Source organism: Onychostruthus taczanowskii, unplaced genomic scaffold, assembly GCF_017590055.1.
Source record: "Onychostruthus taczanowskii isolate IOZ18803 unplaced genomic scaffold, ASM1759005v1 scaffold132, whole genome shotgun sequence".
Lineage (NCBI taxonomy): Eukaryota > Metazoa > Chordata > Aves > Passeriformes > Passeridae > Onychostruthus > Onychostruthus taczanowskii.
The window spans coordinates 1,138,679-1,165,693 of NW_024498485.1; the positions used below are offsets into that span (position 1 = coordinate 1,138,679).

At 43.9% G+C, this 27,015-nt stretch overlaps 1 protein-coding gene across 9 annotated transcripts in view; it reads right to left on the minus strand.

Moving 5' to 3' along the window:
* The window catches only part of CAST (calpastatin), a 51,328-nt gene extending 24,648 nt beyond the window's left edge, over positions 1 to 26,680 (minus strand). For 2 of the 9 annotated variants that reach the window (XM_041396915.1, XM_041396909.1), the window contains exon 1: positions 8,103 to 8,618. In XM_041396915.1, coding sequence (XP_041252849.1) covers positions 8,103 to 8,453 — 351 coding nt within the window. In that variant the 5' untranslated portion in view covers positions 8,454 to 8,618. The other 7 variants (XM_041396916.1, XM_041396911.1, XM_041396918.1 and 4 more) reach the window with 7 other exon arrangements.
* Positions 26,681 to 27,015: the final 335 nt, after the last annotated feature.

Below are 27,015 nucleotides of genomic sequence, written 5' to 3' on the forward strand. Positions count from 1 at the left end.
AGATTGACTACTTAATAGATGGGAGCTTTTGCATGGGTGGAGACACACACAGGAATGTAAAGCGCCTCCTACATCATGGCAGAAAAATAAAGTTTTTAATAACCTTTTAACCTATTTCCACTATGACCATCAGGTATTTTGCTCTTCAACAGTTTTCCTCTCCTTTTCTTTCCTCAGCAAGAAATTAATCTGAATTCCTTCTGCATGACTAACAAGGAGGTATCTGTTCTACACCTTAGAATTAGTCACCATAGTCCCTGTCTGTTTAATAATGAAAACATTCATCTGAGCCCTTCTCCCCTCCAGCCCTCAGAAAACTCCTACCAAGCCACTGCCTTAAATTGCACTGAAAAATTCTTTTTCTCCATCTTTTTCCCCAGCACAGCAGCACCACCACAACCTGCAGGGATGAGTGAAAACTTCCCAAAACCCCAGCTGCTTCTTCCTGCCCTGCCCAGCTGGAGGGCAGTGACCAGCAGAAGCCAAGAGGTGAAGAACAGAGGAGAAGGAGCCCTTTGAAAATAAAAAAACAGCTCAGTGCTGACCAGGGGCTGTGGAGGACACCGAGCCATCCTTCCTGGGGACACTCAGGGGAACAAAGCCCTGAGGAGCCAGGGAAAAGCAGGACGGGTGGGAAGAGCACAGGGACCACCATGGAGTGCCTTGCTTCACTTCCCTCACTTCCTGCTCAAGTTCCACAACAAAGGCCCACAATTTTCCACTCTCTCCCCAAAAAGAGCCACTCCAGGGAAGAAGCAGGGTCCTTGTTCTGCCAGCCCCTCAGCCAGGGGGGTCTGCAGCCAGACTGACAACGCTAAGAGGCTGCTGAGCTCCAAGCCCTTTGCCTGGTGTGGTCACCACTGCACCACCTTGTCAGGTGGGATCTGCCCCTTACCTCACGTTGCTCTGGTGCTCTGTCCCCAGGACCCTGCTCTGCCACCAGCTGTGCCCAGATGTTCCGGCCACAGCTCCACAGAGGCACTGCAGAAGGCGTGGAGCAACATCGGGACGCGTGTCAGGCGTGGAGGTAAATAGTAAAGTGCTGCCTGGCAACCTGGCAACAAAACCCTCCTGACGCAGGAGGAGGGTTTTGCCATGTGGCTGTGGCACACCCTGCTCACACCCCGGGGTGGGCAGACCCCAGCACCCCCTCGCAGGAAGGCTGGGGTGTCACACATGGGGGTTCAAGCAGACCGGGAGGCTGTGGGGTGTCCTCTGAGCTGTCAGGGATCCCCGGAGGGCAGAGCTGGAGGGGACAACCAGCACAATCACTGCTGGCTCCTCTCTTCCTGCAGCTGTGGGTCCTGCCTGAAAGCAGGCGTGGGTTCTGGAGGGTGCTGTGCCAGCCCTGGTGCCCTGGGAGTGAGGTGCAGGGGGGATCCCAGCCTGGGGCGTGGCTGGGAGGCAAATCCACAGCATGGATCCAGCACCACTGATGGCCCACCAGGAGTTGCCCCCTGCCTGAGACCACCAAGACCACCACAGCAGGGACTCAGCACACAGGGAAGAGGTTACAGGACAGCACTGATCAGACAAAGACTGATCCCTGTTAATTAGCCCACCCTGCCAGCAGAGCTGCTGGGTGACCTGCAGTGTGGGATAATACCAGTCTTTGCACAGGAGCTGACCAAAGGACCTCAGATGCTCCTGAGTTAGAGGATGGCTTTCCAGGAAGGGCTGATGAAGAGATCTGGGGTCTAATTTGATGGAATTAAGAGAAGGAATACCCTTGGAAACTCATTTGTCATGTTAGCAGGGCAGTATTCGTGCTGGTTGAAAGAGAACTGTCACAGAAGCCAAGCAGTGGGTTAGCAAAACAAAAGAATCAAAAATTGGTTATCTGGTCTCACTGTGAGTATTACAGAAATCTGCATGGAAAGTGTAACAGGGGAAGAAGAAAATAATAGTGACAACAGCAACATTAAAAATTTGAACAGCTCAGATAACTGGATGCAGATGCCCTCTGAAAAGATAAAACAGGCAAATAAATCCATGAGTGCTCTCAGTTTCACATACCTAAAAATCATTGAAACTACACCAAGTGCAGTGAGAGCTGACATCAACTAAAATCATAAATTCTGTAAATTTGTGAGGAAGATTCATCAGGCTGAGGAAGGTCGTGGCCCAACCTCAGAAAAGAGCACAATGCACCAGGTGGAGCTCTTCAAAACCAGAAGAGATGCTGCAAACATTTAGCAAGCAACCCATACAGAAATGCTGAGGTGACAACAAGAAGATAAATAAGAATAAACAAGAATAAAGCAACAAACCTCCAGAGGAGGACACACTGTCAGTGCAACTTTTCACTTTACTTGAGGTGACATTTTCTCTAACAAAATGGGGAAATTGGTCTGTAACACCGAGTTACAATCTTGCTTTCAGACAGCTGAATAAAGCAGTGCTCCTGATCTCTGACACTGGTGGCAGGCTGAAGGCAGCAACACAGAAATCCAAAACAACACCAAACCCTTCTAGACAGGCAGCAATACTGACAAAAACATGCAAAGGCCACAATGTCACAGAGTGAGATTCTCCTACCAAAAACAAACAAGGGGAGAGGAATCTGGGGAAAAGTAATCTGTTGCTGTGACAACGTAAATATGAATGTGAAATATAACTTCCAATCTTTGGCTTAAGCTTCTCTAGGTTAAGTGCTAGCACAATTTTTTGCCATCACACTGCATCAGAGATGAATATTTAAAGATATGAGGACAGGTTTAGGGGGAAAAATTAAGAAAAATTATGTATGAGGGAATTAGTGGCAGGGAAAGGTGAGTCAGGACCTGATGCTTTGTACTCTGGCCAGGGCCCCAAGAAAATGGGAAGCAAAGAAGTGACTTAGACTTTAATAAAAAAAATCTTTCAGGTCTGTGCTCAAAGGTCTTCCTTCTGGAGACAAGACTCACTCTGAGGCAAAGGCTACATGGATAAATCAGGCGTCTCCAGCTCTAGCAGCCTTTGGGGGAGCGTGTATAAGCATTTTTAGAGTGATCTAGCCGACCACAGTCTAGAACAGAGGGCTGCAGAGCTACCCAAGTTCTCTTGTGGGATAACACCCTTTTGGTGTGACTGAGCTGGGGCTGCTTCTCCGGCTTGGAGCTCACAACACCTATGATTTCACAATTACTAACTCACAGGGTGTGTAATGCCAGGGAAAACCTAATCTACCTGACTGTGAGTGGCTGCTTCCCTCCATGAATGGGCCCTAATTCTGAGCTTTAATTAACGGCGCTTGTGAGATGTGGGCAGCAAAAGCTCTTCAGAGAACCACGGTGAAAAATAATGGGTTATCCCGCTCAAGTGTGAAATACCACTTGAGCTGTTGAAGAGGTTAAATCTCTCCCTTGCTTTGATGGTGTGTGACAAGGGCTGTGCAGCCCTCCCATCCCTGGACACCCACACGGGAGGCAGAAGATGGGGCAGGGACAGCACCAAGGGGGTGAGTGTGTGCACATGTACAAATAAATACATAAATCTATAAACATGTATATTTAAAGCTGCATGGCATGTCAGACGTGCAGTGACTTAAAATGGGGGAAAAGATTGAGCATTAACTCTTTAAATATCTTTTATTGCTACAGTGTCTATAAAAGCTGAGTTAAAATATTACAGCTTTGACTGCTCCTGTGTCATTTTCCATCCCAAGTCATTTTCGTAATATTCTATTTTGCAGCTGCTGCTCTTATATGCAGCTCTGCTATAATATTTCCAAGAAAAACAACAGCTTTTTAAGAGAAAGATAAAAAATACCCACAGCAACCAAGAAAACAATATTGTTCTCAAGATTTCAAGCTGTCAGTAAATTTTGTGGAGGCTTAATACTAAGAATCCAATGAAATGGAAGAGCAGGATGCAGGTTTCTAGTTAGTACCTGTGTATCACTCAGACACTGGTGTAGCTGTCTGAGATGCTTCCTCCTGCTTTTAGCTTTCATAAATTCAGCTGGTGTGAATATAACTGAAAAATATCTACAATCTATTACTATCATTATAGTTCAAATTTCTGCAGCTACTATTGTGAAAAAGAATAACCCTAAAATTTCATTATTCTGCCATTTTCTCACCACGCAGGACAAGCATTTGCAACAATTATTAACCTATACCCAGAAGCAATATCAACCACCATTTAGAGAAAGTAAAAGACACAGAGGAAATACAGCCATTTCCTCATGAAACAAAAACATGACAATTTTTTAAAGGAACTGCTTTGAACCAGGAGACTGAGGTGCTGATTAGCCTTTAAAGACTCTTTTATGTCCTCAAGTACTGCTAAATTTATTGATGCTCGTGGAATATTGAGACAGACAACTTCCATTACACAGATTCATTCGTTTCTTCCTCTTTGAATTTAGAATAAAATTTCTGCCATTCTGCCACAGATATGAAACTCTTCAATACTTCACTACTGAATTTTATGCTTCAGCTAAAGCTGGTTAACCACACTACCCAAATTCAATTCAACAGGTTTTCAAGCAGTGTTTTTAGAGACAACCTACTTGCATTTGAATTCGGTCACACTAAATGAAATGTTAACAAGCAAATCAGTGAGTAAGAACAGTATTATATCAGGTTTTCAAGCTGTGTTTTTAGAGGCAACCTACTTGCATTTGAATTTGGTCACACTAAATGAAATGTTAACAAGCAAATCAGTGAGTAAGAACAGTATTATATTTACCACAGTGCAGACAAGGCTTCACACCTCCTAAAAACTGCTAAACCACCTTTAGCTGAGATGTCTGTTTTAAAATGTCTGGATTGCAATGACCTAATTCAAGGTTTAATATTTGCATGTTTGTTTTTTTCTTTATTTTATCAACTGTTAAGACTCTGAAACAGCTTTATGCTGGAACAAAGCACAACTGAGGCCAGTGAATGACAATTCACTTTAAGTAATTTTTGTAGTATTTCACTCTTCCTTTAACTTCCAACACTGCAGTTTATGCTCACTTATATGCAGGAAGTTAGGACTGTCATAAAATTGTAAGTATCCCACACCTGATGGCAAGAAACACTGTGCCTGTTTGCTTCTTCTGGAAGCAAAGGGAAAGCTGGTCACAGGTCATGCACAATATTTATACAGCAAGAATTTACATACTCACAGTTCAATTTGGGGCCATGAGGAATTACTTAAGACTCCAGCATGTGGTTTGGCTTACTGCTTTAAAGACTTTACTATATACAAAGGCAATTTCTATTTAATGTTCTTCCATGCTATTGAAAGTGATCTGGAAAAAAAGTCAGTAAATTTCAAGCAGGGTGACAGACTTCATCTGCTGCCTTCACATTCTGTGTGTCTGCAAACAGACCACTTCAGTATGTCAGGCTGCACAATCCTTCTTTCTTTTAAGTTAATCAACAATCAGCTTTAAACTCCTCATTCTTATTTCCCCTTAAAACATGTTTACCTCCTCCTGGAAACTTCCTGTTCCTGTGACAATAAACCACAAGCTGGCAGGCACTGAAATTTCACTTTCACTCAGTCATATTCAGATATTAGAAGCAGTGCCCCAGTCCTGTCAAGCCTCTTCTCAGGTTCCCACCCTGCACAAGAGAGGTTTGCAGTAATGTATGAGCTGCTCACTGCAGACGAGCTCCCCTGCTTTTGTGGGCAGCTCAAAAATCCTCTTTTCACTTTTGCCTCACGTGAGCATTCAGCTGCAACCTCTCCAGCCAGCTGTTTCCATTCTCTGCATGCTGTTTCAAACGCCAGAATGTTCCACAGTTGTCTGCAGCAGGCTGGCAAATAAACACCAGGAAAACAGGAGATTAGGTGCCAGCCACATGCCACGCGGCGCGGCTGAGCTCAGCTGGGATTTGTGTCACTTGGTCTGCAGTGTCACACCACACTCTGCTCTGCAGGGCTGGGATGCAAAGGGGAGCCACAAACAGAAGCAGGGAGCCACAAACAGAACCAGTGTTCTCCAAAGAGGGGGTTGAAAAGGACACCGAAACACAGCTTCAGTGTAAAACAACTTTACGTTTACAACTTTACGTAAAACACAGCTTCATCTTCATTAAAGGTCTCTGAGGTTGTGAACTCGATTATTTCCACTGCAGCAATCAAACCAGGCAATACCAAATGTGAGAGCAGCACTCAGAACAGGAAATTTGTTCTTTTCACTCCCAGAACGCAGAGAAGATGGAAAGAAAAAATTATTCATGAATGGTTGTAGGGGCTGACACAGACGTGGCTATCAAAATGAATGGAGAACACAGGAGAGTAAATAAAAAAACACCAAGTCAAGGAATCTAAATAGAACTTGGCTGTTAAAATATCATCTCAGGGCAAAGCTGCATAACCAGGGCTGGTGGTGGTGTGTTGCTGTGCTTTGCTCTCAGATAATTTTAGAAAATTTCAGCACTGTGTTATTGTTCCCACTTAAAAAGAAGCAGATTGGGGCACTTCTTGCTTCAGCATTGGCTTCAAGTTAAAATTACTTCTGAAGGGCCTTCGGCATGTTCTGGAGGAATAACTGCATTATGGTTCAGGTAAAAAATACAAAATCTCCACTTTGGTGAGGTTTTATCCTGCCTCACAGGGGTCTTCCCTCCTGGGGATCAAAAATGTTCATTTTCTAGGTGGTTCCAGCACTTGCGCTGAGCACGGCACAAAGGCAGGCACAGACCTGACTTCTTCCATAAAGCCAGCAGGGTTCCTGAGCCTTAAGGAGCTCCCAAAGAGTGCTGAAAGCTGCCACCCTCCCTCTCCCCACGCCAGGTTCTCCCTTTGGCAGAAAAGACTCTGGACAAAGCCCCGCAGCGTTAATGAGCACGAGCATCGTCCTCTCAGGGAAACAAGGGGCAGAAACGGTGACAGTGGAGAGGCTGGAGACCAAGGCAGTGAAAAAACATCTCCTTTTCTTTCTGGAGATAGAGGTTTCTTCTCTACCCTCACTCCCAGTCTTCCAAGGGCCACCAGGGCAGCACAGCCTTGCCCAGAATTCAAACTGGAAATGTCCCCCTAATGTGCAAAGCTCTACAACCAGAGCCATGAGGAAAAACTGGTAATGGAGCTCGCTTCTGCAACTCCATGATCAGAAACAAAATTTACCCCATGTATCTAAGCACTCAAAGGAAACAAAAACACCCCAAAACCCAAAAAAACCCCCCAAAACAGCACTCAAGAAAGCACTGTTGTATAAAAGACTGAATGTAACAAATGGTAGTCTAGAAAATAAAATGTCTAATGCAGAAATGCAGAAATAGCTATTATAAATTGTACTACATAAATCTAAACCACCACAACATTGAGGAAACTAGTTACCAAAAAAAAAGAAAAGAAAAAAAAAGAAAAAAAGAAAAGAGATCAAGTACTCAGCAGAGGAGTCTGCAATGTTTAAAAATTCTGGGCTATTTCATGCACTACTTTAACTTTCTCCAAAGGAGAGACAATATTACCAACAATAATCAAACAGTGGCATTACTTAAGCAATGCCTACCTATCTAATGTTCACTACTGCACAAACAATACAATTCATTGAAAAGTATTATTTTTTCCAGATGTTTTAGCATATCTTAGATATGCTAAAACATATCTTTTTAAGTGCAATAAACTACTGATACCTGAGCACAGTTCAAACAAGGAGTTGCTCTTGCAGAACACCGCACCCTGACTATGCAATACTCTGTATAGGCTCTGCATTAGTATGCCAAAAAAAATCACACAGGTCTTGGAAGGCAGCACAGCGTGGGCTGCGAGCAAGGAAAAAATACCAACCCCGCCCCAAAGCAAAAATATAAATACAGAACAACTTGGACAGCGCTTTTAAAGCTTGCTCTTCCTTGTCCCTCTCTCCTCCAAACTGCCGTGTCACGTGGTGTCTGAGAAGGCTGTTTCCAGTATATCCAAATAAATAAACTGAAAATTATTAACTACACTGCTGCTCTGGAATGCCTCAAGCCTGCTGACAGGGGAGGCACGCCAGAAAACCCTGGAGCTGGCGGCTGGTGTTATCGCAGCCCACAGAACTCCCAGAGAGGGGGAGAAATGGGAGAAAACAAGACCAAAAAAAAAAAAAAAGAAGAAAGATAAAACTACAGCAGGAACACAAACAAGCCTGAGGCAGAGGCAGCAGGGAAGCGAAGCAGGGAGAGCCAACTCACCTGGGGGACGCGTGGCTGCGGGGTGCTGCAGGGACACGGCTGCTCCTGGCCCCGGCGCTGGGGCTGTGCCTGCCGGGAGCTGCTGGCCAAGCCAAGCCCTTGGCAAGCCCGAGCGCTGAGCCACACCATCCCCACCCAGCAGCACAGGGGAGGGCACCCGGACCTGCAGGTTTGGGCTCCCGTGCTGAGCCACAGGCAGCAGAGCCCCTGCTGCTGCTGCTCCCTGCGGAGCTGGCCAGAGCAGGGTGGCCCAGCAGGGACAGCTGTCACTGAGCTGGCACCGAGGGACACGCAGCGAAAGCAAGGGGCGAAGCTGAAATTCGGCCTCCAAAAAGCAGCATTTGCCTCCATTTCGATTTCTCAGCGCCTGTGCCGAGGGAAGGAAGCTGCTCATTTCCCCTCAGCCCCATTACAAGTTTACACTCTCTAAATTTGGAGTGATTACCCAGACTCTCCGAGTGCATGGATGTTGCCAATTGAAAGTAATTGAGAGGGTTTTGGCCACTTGAGGCCTAAACTTGACTGAGTAGGGCTATTTTTAAGCTTAACAAACCCAAATAATCCCTATTAGTTTAGAAATTAACAGGTGCTTCTTGAAATACCAATAATGGTCTGTTCTTGAATTTCTTTTTGCCATATAATAAAATTTTCAATACCTGTGGTATTACAGGAGAGTTTGTTGGTTTTTCTTTTCAACAAAGAGCCCTGTGCCACTAACAAAACCTTCAGCCACTTTCTCATAATAACCTCTGTATTGCCCTTTAACATGAGTGAATAATAAGAAATAAGTCAGCACTGGAAGGGAATTATAAAGGGATAAACATCCGCAGACTGATGAAGAAAATATCCCATTTCTGAGTGAAGTATAGAATTTTTTTTTGTGCAAAGGTTGTGCTATTTTGACCACTGCACAGCTCTGCAAGTTGCAAATCCTGTATCTTCACAGAAAGCCAGCTCTTCCACGCATGAGGCACCTTTTGTACTCCAGCAGCTTCCAGTTTTTAACGTTTAGGTCTATTTTTAGCGTGCCTCTGCCACCAAGAAAGCCAGCACTGTTCCCCACACAGGCACAGCCCTCCTGATTTTCACGTGCTGCCAACAGCTCTGAGGGCAATTTCCAGGAAGAGCCCCATGATTTGCCACAGTCCTGCTGCAGAACACCCATAAACTGTGAATCTGTGTCATGCAAACACCCACCCTGGACAGAACATGGAAACTAAGTCCTCAGATAACCTGAATTGGTATTTTTTTCTGAATAATCTCAAGTCTTAGAGGTAGCATTTCCAACCTTCACAATATGACTGGAAATGTGAGAAAAATTTTATGCATTTCTGTGGACGTTCCCAAACAATCCTGTGACTTCAGATGCCTTCTACTCAAAAAATTTCTTCCTTCACAATAAGGTGCCTCTGCAAAGCTCACAAAATAAATATTTGCTGACAGTTAATAAGGTGTGTAGCAGAAAAAAAACCACTGACAGTAGGTGCCACTTTTGATAATAAGCTAGATTAATTTGCCTGCTGCAAAAATAGTAGGGATTTCACTCAAAGATATTATCAACTTCTCTTCTTTTTCCTTGTTTTCTTGTTTGTGCCATGAGAAAGCAGAAAGGATTCCCCTTTAAAACAATGTTAATTTGGGTGCCAGCTAAAAGTAATTAACCTTAAATTTATTAAATCATGAAGGTCAAGAATCTTCCTCTGAAAACAGGAAATAACAATAATTATTAAAAATGCTGTTGAGCTCTCGCAGCACTGCTTCAATAGGCCATGAAAGTAATACAGACAAAGATTCTCACTTCTCTAAGCTATAGCAGCCACCCAGAAAAAGAAAATAATTACTCATTAGGAGCAATGCAAAAAATCTGCTACATAAAAAAGCAGCAAAACTCCATCTGTTATCAACAAAAATACCATATAAGAACACAAAGATCCAGGAAGGGTGTCTGGATCCAGCTGTGTTCAAGTATTAGGGCCTTCTATTAATAGACACGACTGAACACTGAGGTGGAAATTGGCTTTCCTGATGGCTGTGGAACTGGCAATATCCTCATTAAAGGCTGTGAAAGGAAACACAGCGGCACTGGCAGGAGAAGGAGGAGGTTGGTTCAGTTTTTCCTGCCTGCTGATCCTGGCAGCCACGGCCTGGTTTGTGCACCTCGGCAGGCAGGGCGTGCAGGGAAGAGGCTGCTCTTGGGCAACCCAGCAAACATTCCTGATGATGGCAGCCTCACCTGAACCTCCCTTTTCACTCCTGCCAAGACAGGTGCTCGCTGAAAACCCAAACCAGCAGCCGAGCAGCGCTCCGAAGAGGAAAGAAAGGTTTGTCGCAGAAACAAAGGAGTCAGAAGAGCTGCCTCGGTGAAGCCTCCCTAAATTATCCATTTGGCCTTGAGTCACACAAAAACTGGGCACGTCCCGGCTGCTGACTGAGCCTCCTGAGTGCAGAGGAGGAGGCAGCACTCTTGCACCACAGGGACACTTAGGCAGAGGATTAACACCCCTGTAAGGGCACAGGGAGCAGAGGCAGTAGGTAAATACCGCCTGCGATTCCAGAGTGGCACAACAGAGAGCACAGGGGTAAAGTGGAGGCACAGAGAGCTGCATTTCTCAGGGACAGTGCAGGAAAACAAAGCCAGGCAGCTGAGTGCTCTCTCCCTTGGACAACCAGACTGCCCGCAGGACACAGCGACAATCCTCCACCACACACAAGCTCCTGCATCTGAAAGCCAGAATCGCCAGAAGAAAGAAGCCATCAGTTATTGTTGCTTTCTAGCTGAAGGAAAAACTGCTCAGGTCTGCTGTGCAGGCAGCAAACCCCCTCTTGGCTCTTCAGTTTAATTAATTTCACCATAAGGTAGGAATTGGTTAAAAAAATAAAAAGCGTGAGCTGGAACAACTTAACTATCCCACCTCCCTTGCCACTGGTAAGGATTTAGAAATGCAGCTGGGATAAGTAATGACAAGTAAATACCACTGACCAGGAGAATTATTAAAGCTACAACAGGAAGAAATAAATAATAGAAGACACAGTGGTCCCAAAGTGTCCAAAATCTCATGGAGTATTTCTGACTGCACTAAAAGATTTGATCTGGTTTTGCAGGAAAGTAGAATGTGCTGCCTTGACTTTTCAAGAAATACTTCCCTTCCTGTAAAATTCCTGTTAAAAAAAAAAAAAAAAAAACAAAAAAAAAAAAAAAAAAAAAAAAAAACAAACAACAAAAAAAAAAAAAAACCAAAACCAAAAACAAAACAAAAAAACATGCAAAATTGGGGTTTTTTTTTTCAATAGATATTTTAGAGACAAAAATAAAGGCAGAAAAGAAAACAGCCAGACAAATGGCTTGAAAAAAGGTATAGGTGGCACAAACTACAATAAATCTCTGAGTTTTCCTTTATTTTATGTAACACTAGAGGATCACAGGAGATTGTTGAGAGTAAAAGTTACAATTAACAGAACATTTAGCCTAAATGAAAAAAGATGGAAATGGCTGAGTTGAACTGAAAAGGCTGAACTTGAATTAGCTACTGATTAAAAGTCAATATTAGATAGTATGAGATGAGTATTTTCATAGTACATAATCTTTACCAGTAAGTATGCTGGAATGTCACAGAAACTGGAGAGTACTGCTAAAATACACAATCTAAGTTGCAATTCCATTGCATTATTTTCATGACACTACCTTCCAGTTCCTAGGCTTAATAGCATGCATGAATTGTGACTTACACACTTAAAACATCTTTCTACTTATCACAGAAAGAACATATACTGGAAAAAAAAAAATTGAATGTATTAGTCAGCAAATTAGATGTAAGCATCCCTGTGACTATGCAGCTGGTGACATCCATGTTGAGTAGGAGGGGTAAACCTTGGCAAAGTGCATGGAATAGAAAGAAAAGAAAAAAAAAAAATTAAAATGCTGTGCTGTCTTTAGTAATAGACAGAAACATTGAAAGAAACGGACAACAGGATTTATATCTTTGTCTCCTCCCTCACTGAGTAAAAAGGAAAAATAAATTACTTAGGAAGCATGCAGCTACCTTTAGGTGCATTGTGTTACAAAAGCACTGATCGAGAAAGTAAAAAAATCCCATTCAAAAGCAGAAACAGTTCCTGCTGTTAGGATCCTTCCAACAAGAGGCTCCCCCAGACATGGAACACTGTGGTGGATCTGTGGACCCCTCTCAGCTTGCCTTCGGAGCAGCCAGCTCCTCATCTTGGAGGAGCTGGAAAGCCCCTGGCACACACACGGGAGTGAAGGTGGGTTGAGAAATGTCTCAAAAGGTGCTTCTGAAACCCAGAATTTCAAGGCAGGGCATGGTACCAGACTCAAAGGCATTAATATTGTCTGCACTGCTGACCAGCACCCAGCTGCCCGCTCTTGAATGCTGCCACCAAAATGGGCCCAGGCTGAGTTCTCCCTGGACTCCAGCTGGGGTTAAAACCTTACCGTCAAACTTCATTAAATTCCATTAGAAAAATATTTATTTACCTCAATAAAACATAGTGCTTGTCTTTTAAGTGATCTGAATCTTCCTCACCTGTGACGATTGTGCATCGAACAATGTCTGCCGGGGGCAGCATCGGCAGGAGAATTTTCAGCGCCCTCCTTCAACACCCTGCCAGACCCCAGCACCCTGCTTCCCCTCAGAGAATAGCCCCTGCACTCCTTTGCAATCCAGCTTTAAAATGCTTCTTGAATGACCAGCTGGGCTGCCCTGGAGGCAATGAAAGCAAAGGCAAGCTGTCATCTCTTCAAACTCACCCAAAAATACCAACACCTCAGGCTGAAGAAAGAAACACAGCACCCCCAAAATCAAATAATGAAGGTGCCCACTGACAGCAACAGGGCCAGGATCCTTTAAAATAACTGGGAAACTACCAAAGAAGATGTCTAAAGGGAGAATGTTACCATTTATTTCCTCACGATGTCAACAGAAGCGTTCTGCTGGCTTGCACTCCCCTTTCCTTTCAACAGGTTACAATTTCTAGCAAGTCACGAAAGAACACCCCCGTGGTGCTGAACATGGGCAAACAAATAATTTTCCATCCCAGCGCAGGGGAGGGAGTCACACCACATCCTCTCCACTTGTAAAAAAGTATAATTTCCTTAAGTACACACATTACCTTAGCAGAAGCAGCTGCTCCACTCGTCTCTGTTTTGGGCGGCTGGCTGACATGAGCGCCTGCTTGTTTCTTCTAGAAAATAAAAAGACATAATAAAGGTCAGAAGTGTTGATGAAGGAAAAGAAAAGCCAAGTAAAACTGTAAAACAAACAAACAAAAAAACCTCTCCCTCAAACCTAACTCAAACTATTAAAAAAAAGAAAAAGCACGCTTAAAAATGTCCCCTAGAACATTTTTGCAAGGCGAGTCATCAAAAAATGAATTCTCCCACGTAGCTTTAATTCACACAGGCACATTTCAGAGCCCAGAAATGCGCACACCCAGAGCAGCCTGAGTCTTCCTGCAGTGTTTTATGGACGATACATAAATCTCTGCTATTTCCTGTGGCACAGCGACTCCATTTCAAGCTAACAGTTAAAGCAACAGTATCTACACAAAAAGTATCGTGAAAACAACAGGGACGAGCTATTGCAAGTGAATGACCAGCCAGGAGGTAACATCCTGGGGCAAGGAAGTGAAGACACAAAGTTAAGGGCAAAATTATGGGTTTTTTTTTCCTAAGAAGCACAAGATTCACAATGCAGTTCAAGACTTCACATGTCAACAAGCAGGGCAGGCTGCAGAAGGACCAGAGACTCAAGCAGCAAACTCAGAAGCACCAGTTCTCAGTAGATGGGACGCTAGAATTGTAACAATCCGGGAGATGCAGAGACCTCTGCCATTCAGGTAATTCCACCTCCTCCTTCTGGTTCTGTTTGGCAAACAAAAAGCTGGAGCAAAGACGCACACTCTGCAGTCACCTCCAGAGATGAGGCAGGGGGCCACGCACACGAGATTAACAAAATGCAGCCCAAATCTGGTACCAGCTGAAACTAAGAGGGATCTGACATCCAGGATCACACCAGGGAAAGAACGACATCCCAGTAAGACTCCCCAGGATGCTGCAAAACACTGTTTTTTGCCTGTTAAAAGGATGCTGGGAGCGTTCCAGCCCAGGACCTTCCTGCACAGGCACTGAAGTGCAGTGCTGCTGCCCTTTACACACCTGCACAAAACCTGGGGTCTCTGCCCAGGCTGAGGGATCTGCTTAAAGTAAAAAGCAGCAGCAAATCCCAGAGACACCCCAAACACAGCCCAGAGACAGCCAGCAGCCTCGCAGCCCCATTCCATCATGTGTCAGTCAGGTTTGTCTTGATATTTTCTCCTCTGACCACACATTCCTAAGGGAGCAGAGTCTCCCTGCACATACTCTGTAGCTCTGGCTACAAGGAGCATTTTTAACTCCCTAAGGAAGGAAGCAGTGCTCCAGCCGGGCTGGTAATGATACTGGAGGCAGGTGATGGAGATGTGATGCATTTGTAATTTTGTAGAGAGTCAGGAGATGCAGAACGCCTTGGGCTTTGTCTCTAACACAGAGCACTGAAGACTCTAATGAGGATTACCCACCAATCCTTCAGCTTTTAATTAAGTTGCCCAAGTAGCTCAAAATCTGAAGTGCTAGCCTCCCCTTTTCAAAGAGAAAATTAAAAAAAAAAAAAAAGCCCCCAAAAAAGAAAAAAAAAAAACCCCCCAAAAAAACCCCAAAAAAAAAAAAAAAAAAACAAAACCAAACAAACAAAAAAAAGCAATACAAACAAAAAAAAACCAAAAAAAAACCCAAAAAAAACCCCAAAGAAACCAAACCAAACCACCAAAAAAAATAAAAAAAAAAAAAAAAATCACCAAAAAAAAAACAAAAAAACCCCCCCAAAAAACCCCAAAAAAAAAAAAAAAACCCCCCCCAAAAAAAAAAAAAAAACCCCCCCCAAAAAAAAAAAAAAAACCCCCCCCAAAAAAAAAAAAAAAACCCCCCCCAAAAAAAAAAAAAAAACCCCCCCCAAAAAAAAAAAAAAAACCCCCCCCAAAAAAAAAAAAAAAACCCCCCCCAAAAAAAAAAAAAAAACCCCCCCCAAAAAAAAAAAAAAAACCCCCCCCAAAAAAAAAAAAAAAACCCCCCCCAAAAAAAAAAAAAAAACCCCCCCCAAAAAAAAAAAAAAAACCCCCCCCAAAAAAAAAAAAAAAACCCCCCCCAAAAAAAAAAAAAAAACCCCCCCCAAAAAAAAAAAAAAAACCCCCCCCAAAAAAAAAAAAAAAACCCCCCCCAAAAAAAAAAAAAAAACCCCCCCCAAAAAAAAAAAAAAAACCCCCCCCAAAAAAAAAAAAAAAACCCCCCCCAAAAAAAAAAAAAAAACCCCCCCCAAAAAAAAAAAAAAAACCCCCCCCAAAAAAAAAAAAAAAAAACCACCCAACAACAACAAAAAACTCTGAAGAGCAATCAGAATTGTGGGCACACCTTCAGCACCACAGATCTTGACTGCCACCTCATGCTCAGCCTTTGGCTCAGGGTTTAAGATTTACCCATGGTACCAAAGACTATGTCTCACAAAACTGTGATGCTCTGAAAATATCACCAAATCACAGAATTCCACAAATCCATAGAGTACTGTTTTAGAGAAGGGAGTCTTTATGACACTTACCAACACACTCAAAAATTTCAGCCACAAGGAAAGCTTTCCCCACCTCCCAGCAAGTCTGAGCTACAAAAAAAGCCCCAAAAAGCCAAACCGAACCAAACTAACAATTTAAAACAAAATAACAACCAAAAAAAAAAAAAAAAGCCCAAACAACCCCCCAAAATAAAAACCAAAAAGAACCCCCAAAACCAAAAACCCAAAAAAAACCCCCAGAAATAAACCCAGACCAAAACCCAAAAATCCCACCTCCTAAACCCTCCCCCCCACCAAAAAAAAACCAAGAAAAAAACCAACGTCCTCCTGAAAAACAATAAAACAAATCAAAGAAAAGCCTCCTCCAAACCCAGAACCAGCTAACAGGGTGAAATAAATCCTTGTTCAGACTATGAACTTGTGTTAAACAACTAAACAGAATAAAGAAAAAAAAATGTTAATGCCAATAAATGTTTGGTGGTAAACCAAACAGCAATAAAAGATAGAGAAGAAAAATTAACAAATAAATTCTCCTCTGCAACAGAGAAAGACTACTTGGAGGTAAGCCACGTGGAAGCTGAAGCCACCATATCAAATGAGTATCACTCAGTGAATACTGACCACAGCACATGGAGTAATATATATTTTAGTTCCCAGAGTCATCTTTCAACAGCAGCTCCTTTGGTATCCAGGTATCCTCATTACATTTGTAAAAGCAGAAGCACTGGCCACATCACTCAACGTTTATAATTCAATTCAGGTTCATCCTTCTTTCACCCTGATTAAAATAAGGATATCAGGGTGTTTCCCAAGATGTTCTCTCCATGCAAACCAGCTCAAATACCCTTTACTGACAAATGCATCACAGCTGTTCTCATCTTCTGCCCCTGCAAGAACTGGAAGAGTATTTTTCTTCTGTGGCATTCTCAGACACAAACAAGTGAAGAATTACCTTGCAGCTGTGCTCACACCTTGCTTCCCAACCTGGTATTAACAGAGACAATGAATTACCAAAGCACAGCTTCTTTATGAAATTAATTAAATGCATTATGGGCCTGTAAAGAATTGTGTGTGAAGGAATGAAAGCTGTGGCACACAGGTACTGACAGTCTACTCTTCATTGTTAGTAGTGGCTTCAGAAAGACAGAACACTGTTTCAGAGTGGAATACTAATTCTGCAGGTTTAATGGGGGGAGATGAAATATACATTCTTCTGCTAAATGGATTTGCAAAGGAAGACGTGTTAAGACTGGTGTCCAGAAATGTGGCACTTAGTGTTCATTTTGGATGACAACATTCAAGTGTTCATTGTAAGATTGCAATAAGAATGCTTACAGCACACTTGTCTTGAGGAAAAATAAAAATAAAAAAACAACAGGCAAGGATGTGCAATCTCTGTTCTGCAAATGCTTTTGACAACCATCAGCAGCATTTCAGCCTCCCCCTATCAATCTTTCATTCAAGAACAGCTCGAGCAGCAATCACCCTGTATTCCTTCTGAAGGCAGACACTTACATTGCAACAGCTCTCAGCAAGTACCAGCATTTAACTGAAATATTTTTCAACTACCTTTGGCATTTTAGCCAAAAGAAGCACCAAAACAGAAAAGGGAGACACATAGAGAAGCTGCTGCTGTGCTTCCCAGAACCTTCCCACTCCTCTGCTGAAGATGGATTAAGGACACAATCCTCTCTGCCAGTCTAGAGGAGCCGTGAGGCACAAAGGGGAAGGAAAACAAACAAACAATGCAGATATAAATTAATAAATTGGTACCAAAGTGAAAAGAAACCTCACAAACACCCCAGGTAAAAACTACCCATGCACTTCCACAACTCAGACCAGCAGTGGGCACCCCAACGAGATTTTCACCAGTCACAATGCCTTTACTCAGCATCAATGCTTTCTCTGGATGAGCAATCCTACGTGGCAAGCCTCAGCATTAAAAAGTATCACAGACACACTGATTTCAGGGCAAAGAATCCATTCTAAAAGAAGAGAGGTGCTTTAGCACCAATGGTCACTGTCATCCTTTTCAAAGTAAAGAATATATTTCTTGATAAGCACGAGGAGCTGGAGAAGCAGCACAGGTTCTGCCTGCATTCCTGTAAAGAACAACCCAAAAAGCCTCTAACAGGGTTAGAGAGGACCCTGTTTCACACCATACCTGATGAAATACGGCCTAAGCTGGGGCTTCCAGTTCCTGTAATATACGATTACATATATACTTAACAAAGAAGACTCTGTCTTCCTTGTTACTATCACATTTTCACATCCAGACAGCAGCCATGCACAGGCTGGGCTTTTACACAGATACAGGATCTCTCCCTGGCATTTCCCTCTGCGCCAGTAAAAAGAGAACAGGCCTTTCTCCACATCATTAACATGGATCAACACAGAGCAGGGGGGTTTCAGAGCACAGCCACGCACAATGTGAGCACTTGTTCTGCATTGTTCTTGTGAATTTCATGTGGCAGAACACCCTGTGCCCCAAGGGCAGCCCTCTGACAGGCTGGACGTGGCATGCAAGGTTAGGACAGCAGGACCATGTGCCTCATCACAGTGCAAGACCTGCCTTCCTGAGTTTGGATAAGCCTCACTTTTATCAGTCCTCGGTCTCTAACAGTGGTCAGGAGCATGTAGGGAAAAAAACAAAACCAGTTATGTAAAAATAGTTCAGGTCTGTGTTGATGTTTCTTCTAAATACTCTTCCAGACTCAGTCTGGGGGTCAGAGATTTCTTAAGTTCAGTGTATTTTACAAACCATCCTGGGTTTTTCTTCAGTGGTTTTGTGCCACCTGCCTTTGAAAACATTTACATTTTAGTATCCAAGAGTTTCTAGAGCACTCGTGCCCCAATGGCCTCAAAAGTGGAAGTGATCAGAAATTGGTAGAAGGGCACACACATACATAAGCTGAAGACAATGCCCAGATGGGGAATAAAATAAAACCACACCAGCTGTCCCTCACATGCTGACAAACTGCTAAGAGCCTTGGAACACCAGGAAGCAAGGGGAAGAAAGGAAATTTACTGTTCCATACCCTTTGCAGTGGCATGCTGCAAACACGCTGGCCCAGGTCCACGAGGTCCCACCACAGTGAGATTACAGAGGGAAGATCTGGGAAACCTGCAGCACAGCACTCACTCCTGCAGGGTGGCAGCTGCATCCCAGCTGCAGCAATATGCCACAGCTTCACCTGCATGAGCAACCAGCAGTTGCAACACCCACCATTCTTTTCTGTTAACACCCCCCTATTATTATCGGCGCTTTAATTTGAAGGGATGGGACTACAGCTGGGCTAAAAACTATTTATTGCCCAGATAAACATCAGTCTCAAAGGCTGTGAGAGTTTAAAGAGCAAGCAGTCAGCCACAGCTCAACGTAGTCACACAAGTTCTTTGTTACAAGGCAATATATAACTTTCTAATCCAATGGACAGTTGCTACAAAGTTTATTTTGCATTCTTAAACTATCACTTTTACTTATTTCTGTTGCAATTAGTATACTTTTATCCAGTGAGCTACTGTCACACCTACACACGTTTCTATTGTAACTTCTAAACTCTTAGCTTGCTCTATACATTTACATTACTACACTATAAACCCTTCACCATTTATTGATACAGTGTCTTACTTACTTAAGGAATACTCTTACTTACAACTATAGAAACATAAGTTTATAGTTTTTTCTGCTTAATGTCTGTGTACTTTATTTTTACGTCAATCTAAGTTTCTTCTAAGGCAACAGATCAAATCCTTCAGTGTCTGTGGAAGTTTCTATTTTCCCACTTCCCACATTCCCCCATACACACACCCACAAGGAATTAAAATGTTTCAGTAAAGCTGAAATGAGATTCTCAGCTAGTTTTTTCCCCCCAAGATTTTCAGCAAGTGTCTACTCTCCCTAGAAGGTGAACTCAATAAATGTAAGGTTCTAACAACCAAGACATCAAGATTTTAAGACAGCTCCCTACGACTTGAGCCTTTGTCCTGGAGCAATGCCTAATACAATGTATTTTTATTATCATATTAATACAATACTTTTATTGACATCTACACTGATGAAGAACTGCCTTTATTTATATTTTTTCCCCCAATTACATATCCTAACACATCTGGAATTTCCAGCACAACTTTTGCCTGTTTCCCCAAGGCTCCATGCACAGACACACACTCAGCTGCCCACCACTGTCCACCATGGCATCCCTTCTTACCAAACAGGTTTCTATCTACACCAAACCTGCTGTATTTTCTTCAGTCTGCTCTTAAGTCTCCAAGAAGAAAGGGTTAATAGTGTTAGTGCTACACCCTAACACTCTTCATGCAGAGCTCCTCCTGGTGCTGTGGCTACCTGACATCTCCCACTCAAACCAGTGTCAGGCCCTTCCTAAATCTGCTTTTCAAAGCTCTGCCTTCCTTCTCTCACTCCTTCAGGACTATACACCCAAAGAATCTGAGAGACAAGAGTTGTTTGCTGCTATTTTTGGTTAAAAAACAACCACACTGATTTTACTGTTTTCCTTTCAGCATGGATACAAACTCTTCAAAGACCTCAATGTTTTATTGTAATTTTTCTAATGCCAAGCCTTTTCTAATAGGCAGGTGAAAAAACTCAGTATTCTAGACAACGTTGGCCAAAGCTCTCTACACATACATTAAAAATTTCTGCCTCAAAAATTGAAGACTATAGGAATTATCTCTGACTTCTAAACAAAAATGTAACATTTCAGAGTCTTGGGAAAGCTGTTGAAAGACTTTGAGTTGCTGCCTCAACTGCTTAACAAATCAAGAGTGTTTTTGAGGTAGGTACGAGTCACAGTGGAGTCAGTGACCCTCAATGGGTCTCTGGAAGAGGTTTTTGATCCATTTCCACTTTTAAGCACTGCAGAGTGGATGGAACAAATAAAACGTATGAAGAAATTCACATACATGCAGTATCCTAAGGACTCAAAAAAGCAGGAGTATCTGGACAATAAATTTTAGTAAAAGTCTTGTTTTTGCTGGAAACAGATCTTTTTTCTCAATAAGAGGTCAGAAACATTAACCCCAGAACCCCAAACTACAGGCCTCAGCTCCCACCCTTCCCAAAAAAAAATGTCAGCACTTCTCTAATAGGAAGAACAATGTGCAGTCAAAGAATATGGCATTAAACCAAGATTGTATAAATGCACAATGGTATTTATGAAAAAAAAAAAAAAAAAACAAAAACAAAACCCAAGCTGTGTGGAGAGGAAAGGTGGAACATATTCTCAGGCTAGAGAAGCTTTCCTTGCTTTCTGGGCAGGAAAGAAAAGCAATTGCTTGAATCATCTACTTCAGAGGACTGTAACAAAAGCATTCACTGACCCTGATTTGCAGTGCAGTCAAACAGGCTCAGGCAAAGCCATTTCCCACACAGCTACTGCTGAGGATGAACCACCAGGTGGAAAGCATCAGGGTGCACTCCCTTCACCTGTACTTCTGGGCAAATGAAAAGCCAGGGCCATCAGATGTGTCCCACACTGCACCAGCACTGCACAGCAGACACCCCACTGAGGTAACTTCCACGGATACCAAGTATTAGGCATGAAAATGTGAACAGAGCAAAAAAAAAAAAAAACCCACCCATTTCCAGTAGGGTGCTCAGCAGAACAAGACAAAGCTAAACATTCCTGGGGTGAATAATGGCTGTCTGGAGTCACCAGTGTATTGTCCAAAAACTACCACTTTGCTGTCAAAAAGCAAAAATCAGTATAGGAGGAAATTCATTGCCAACTTTTCTTAATACACTCAAACACTTGGATTTACCTCTTCCACTTCTGCTTTTTTCTCTCCTGCTTTGGAAGATGCTTCACTCGCCTTCTTATCACCATGCTGTAAACAGAGAAAACAGACGTGTCATTATTTAGACCTCAACTCTTATCTTCCACACAAAGAAATTCTCAAAATTCTTAGTGCAAGGATGATTCATTTCAGCTACCAAAAAAATGACAGCAGGGAATGCTTTAGAAGTTTTTCTTCTCACTAATGAACAGCATTTGTAAATGGCCTGCTGGATAATTTCAAGAGAAATCAGTCATAAGGTCATGACTCTTAGGGCAGTTACACGACTGTTCTTGTGAAAAGTTCTGGGAGATATTCAGCTTATCACTCATCCCTCAGCAGCAAAACACTCTCCAGTGCTTGTTTTGGAAATGTCAGAATCACAGGCCTCAGCAGCAACTGAACAGCTCTCAGAGACACCAACATGGTGTGTGCACTCCAAAATCTGAACTCCCCTCAGACACTCTGAAATGCTTGCTGTGCCCAGCCCTCCCCACCTGAAAGAAAGATGTTACCATGATTGCTGTAATTCTGCTGCTGACACAGCAAAAATAAATTCTCCAACAGTTCAGGCACAGGTGCACATTAGGAAATACAGTTCTTTCAGGATCCCTGAACCTCCTGCATCTTTGATGTGCTCTTCCTTTCACTAAACCTGATGTACAATCGCATTAGCTTCCCATGAGCAGCAACGAGAAGAAAGACACATTTTGCTCAGCACACACACCGGTATCCAGCACGATGGAACTGCCTGCATCTCTGAAAAGTGGTGAATATTGCCCTTCAAAAAAATATCTTTTTCAAAAATAATGAAAGCAAAAAGCATAAATTAATATGAAAGGCAACATAATAGTGCTGCTCTCTAGTATCTCAGCTAGTGTAACTTCCCACAGCAGCTGAGACATCTGGGAGGGAGGATTCACGTCTGGTTTGTTTCGTTAAGTAAAGACAGGAGATGATTCAAGACCCATTTATTCCCTTCTGTTTTTGGGACTGAGCAGCAGGAGGTAGAGCCTGTTAATCCACTAAGTAACGAGTTCCTGCAGATTTTTCTTTACATGGCTATAGGGAAAAAGCAATGATCCATGTACCACTGCACTGTCTTCAACAGAAATCAGTTCCAGCACCTCAGCAGGAGAAAATGCAGGCTGAAAAAAAAGTACTATAGCAACAAAAATTTCAGTAATTGTTTTGGACAACCTCTAACAATTCAAGTTTTTAAAATGAGTTTGGTTATGACTAAGACACTCAACGAGTTTTAAAAATGGAAATGCTATAGTCATGTTCCAAATGTGCCTCTTCAGAGGAAAAACAAGCCCCATTGGTTGTCTATTCAGGTAAGAGATTAATTGATTCACTGCTCCATAATAGCACTTCCAGTAGAGACACAATTTACCCAGCTATCTGTGCTTTTTACTGCTACAATAAAAGCACATTGCACATATATCAGTAAGAGCAGTGCCAGTGAGTCTCCTGTTGCTCACAGAAGAGGAATTCCAGAGCCAGCACTGCCATAAGGCTCAGGAACTAAAGGAGAACATTGTTAATCAGGCTTTCTTCTTGCATGGATACCCTCAGTATCAAAATGCTCCAAAAATCAAGTATTATCCTGAATCCAGCTGTTAAAGTCTTCCCTAGCTTTCATTTGTTTTCTTCTTAAAATTCACACATAGCTTTAAAAGCAGGAACACCAATTGAAGTGTAGGATCTCTTTTTGTTTTTTTTACTTCTTTTATTAAACCAAGTCAGGGAACATAGGAACAGAATTCTTGATTCTTACTGAGCATGCCAAGCCTTTATCAGGGCTGAGTCTGTGTTACCCTTCCTCCCTGAGTCCACCTCCTCATCTTCACACCAAAGAAACCCACAGCAGACAGGACCATGGCACCAAAAGAGCATCCAGACCCAGAACTAGGAGGGAGATATGGAAGGGGATGGCAGGATTCCCTCAACCTCAGGCAGAACAAATCCCTGAGGGACCCCAGGGCAGCTTCAGTGCCCAGAAAGGAGTAGAACAGGCCAGGACAAAAACCACAACTTTGCTACCCCTAAACTCAAGTCAGAGAGACACTAAAAGCATGACATCTTCCCTCCAGAAGGCAATGCCAAACACCATCTATAATAAAGAGCCTTTGACTCAGAGGCCAAATATGCTTATTCCAGCTCAGGGAACAAAGCACACATGGTCAGACCAAAGCAGATTTGTTTTGGTTTAGGTTTTTTTTTTTTTTCCCCAGTAAGTTGAGTAATGCACTGTGTACACATGGAGCCTTGATACTCACTCCCTGGCCTCAGATAATAAAACAGCCTGTGAAAGCACTGCCTTGCAGGAAAGTCTGCTGTCCTGAAGAGGTAACCTGGGAAAGCACAGCTTCACAGTACACCTGAGAAATCCATGCTGGTTCCCTGAACAGTTGATGCATAAGGTGTGATGAGGGACCCCATTTCAATCATGCCCTTCAACAGCACTTTTCTTATCTGGATTTTCAAGCTTCGAACCCTCCACTAAAAAATTAAATATGCAAAAAGAAATACAAACAAACAAAAAACAAACAAACAAAAAAAAAAACCCCAAACAGCAACAACAACAAAAAAAACCAAAAAAACCTAAATCAAACCAAAACAAAGCCCCAAACAAACAAAACAAACAAAACCCCCCAAAAAACTAAACAACAACAAAAACCAACAAGAAAACCAGACAGTAAATCAATCAGTTTAGTCAGAAGGCTAAGCTCAGGTTTTGCAGGACAGTGTACATCCACTGCTCATTCATATTCACAACTCATGATGGCAAGCTGACTTTTTCTTTGGGCACTCTTTCATTTTCCTGCTCATCTTCCAGTTCCAGAGATACAGATTCATAACCAAGGCAGTGGATCAGAGCAGCTCCAGCTCTCTCACATCAACAGTGGGCGTACAGCTGAAGTGACAATTTTAGTTTAACTCATGAGCTAAGAGTTCCTTGTAGCTTTTAAGCTGGCTCAAAATATTTTCCAACCTTACTAACTAAAAAAATACAAAACAAAAACAAAAACCCACACAATCCTACCCATAATCACGTGTTCACAAAAATACATACATAAGTGTCATGAACAAGAAAGTTTTCCCTGAGATCTTCATCCTGTTCTAAAGTGCACAAAAATGTCACCACACTATTAAGACACACCTTTAAGCTTCTGACTCAAATAGCACTCATAAACTAGAGAGTAACTGGTGAAAAAGCACGGAGAAAATTACAAACAACAGAACAGACGCCTATGCACACAAAAATCCAGCCCTCACTAAAGGCTTTGCTTGCAAGAAATTCCTTCTAAACCTCAGGAGATTTAGGAAGCATTAACAAGCCTCTGGTTCAAGCCCGCTGCACAGCATCTCGGAGGATGCGCAATAACTGGGTGAGAAGTGAAGTCTTGCAAGACTCTCAGCTAAAGTCAACCAACTCAGCATTACAGACATTTAAGGAGATGGGAGTCTGACTTTCGATCTCAGCTGGAACCGGGAGGAAGAGAGAGATCTTGGACACTGCTTGGAAAACTGTCAGATGCGAAGAGTTGCCAGGGGAGTTACAATCAAGGCAGGTGAAGAATCGAAAGGTGAAACCCAGATTCTTATTGCATCCAACCCCAGATTTAAATAAACCAGCCAGTAAAAACTCCTTTGTGTCTGTCCCCCTCATCCATCTCTCCTACCTCCCTGCACAGGAGAGGACTCCAGACCCACAAGAGCCAACAATCACAACCAGGGGTTTCCAAAGGAGCAGCTGTGGGAGCAGTTTCCTTACCTGATCACGCACAGCCATATCTTGGTATATTTTCTTCCCCTGGATGCAATGACACAGAGCTAAGGAGGCCTTTTGAATCCATTCCATAACTTAATGAAGTAATTCTCAAACTTTCCCCCTTGTGATTTTGTGCTATCTCCACCACACTGATTTGACCTGGCACAATGGCTGATACTTGAAGACAGTGATCCAAGCTACATGAAGCAACTTAAAAGTACAGTCATAACTGCAAGAGGTTTCATCTACCTGAACGTATATTTAGGAATTGCATTAAAGTGATATTTTCTCTGATACCAACGTTTCCCAACACATGCTTTCTGTAAAACTTTAACAGAATGCAAACTTTTTTTTTCTTTTCACCGTTCCACAGAGAGGCCAACTGCTTCCTCCTACGTGTAATAAACCATAAAGATTTCTTAAAAGGCTTTAAAAAGCCCTTTAAAGTAGTCGAGGGCTCGTCAAAGTAATGAGCAGAGACCCAAGTCCATCCAAGCCACACGGAGCCGTCAGAGCGCTGTGGTTTTCTCGGGGAGGATCTGGCTCTTCCCGGCAGCACCGCCGCCTCCCACCTGCCGTGAAGAACACGCTCCCGGGAAAAAGGCGCAGCGCATTTCCCCCCAAAACAGGAACATTCCCACACAAAATCCCGTTTTACGCCTCCTGGCGCGGTTTCATCACCCCGCGAGCCTGCGTAACTCGGGCGACGACGAAAACTGCTAACTGCACCAAAACCCCCAGTTTTCTGCGTCGCTTTCTGACAGCGGGTGGGACGCGGCGGGGACAGCCGGAGCGCTTCCACCTGACCCGAAGCACTGGGGCTTTTTTTTCCTTTTTTTTTAAAAAAAAAAAAAAAAAAAAAAAGCGCTGTCTCGCCTCCAGCCTCACAACCTCCTTGCCTTACTCCCTTCTCCATCCCGAGAGCCGGGGAGCGGCGGGAGCTAAGGGGAGCATCGGGAGCATCCCGCCCGCCCCACCCCGCGCCCCCCCGGTGTGGCCCCGGCTCCCCAGGGCGGTGGTCCTGCCGGGGCTCTGCCGGGGCTTTTCCCCGCACTCACCATAGCGTACCACCAGCGGGCGAAAGCCATGGCGCTGCGGCTGCTCCTGCTGCCCGGCACGGCACGGCACTGCCCGGCCCTGCCCGGCCCGGGACGCGCCCAGGGCGGTGCCGCAGCGGAGCCGCTCCCCCGCCGGGGCCGCGGGGCACCGGGGGCAGCTCGGAGCGGCATCACCGCCCTCCTCACACCCCTCCCCGCATCCCCGAGCCCGCCTTACCGCCGCGGGCAGCGCCTGCCGGCCCGTCCCGGGCGCGGACATGCCGGTCCCGGGAAAGAGCAGAGGCTCCCGGTGGCTCGCAGCTCCGCGGGCGGCTGGAGCGGCCGCCGGTCCCTCCCCTTCCTGCCGGGGCCGAGCCGGGACGGGGGAACCAGGGGGGCCGCGGGTGCGGGAGGAGGCGGCGGGGAAGGGACGGGGAGGCGTTCCGCTGGAGCGAGTGGGTTTTCTTTAAAAGAGTGTTGTTGTTGGGGGGCTGGGGGTGAGGAGTGCGTAGATTTTCTTCTCCTCACTCAAGTAATACCCCTTGGGACAGCGTTTGGGTGTCGACAGCCCACCCTAGGCGGCTCCAGGCTCCATGGCAGCCCCCAGCGAGGATTTTGGCCTTCCCCTGAGATGGAGCTGGGCGGAGGGTGCTTGGGGCTCCTCCGACACCCGACTCCTCCACCGG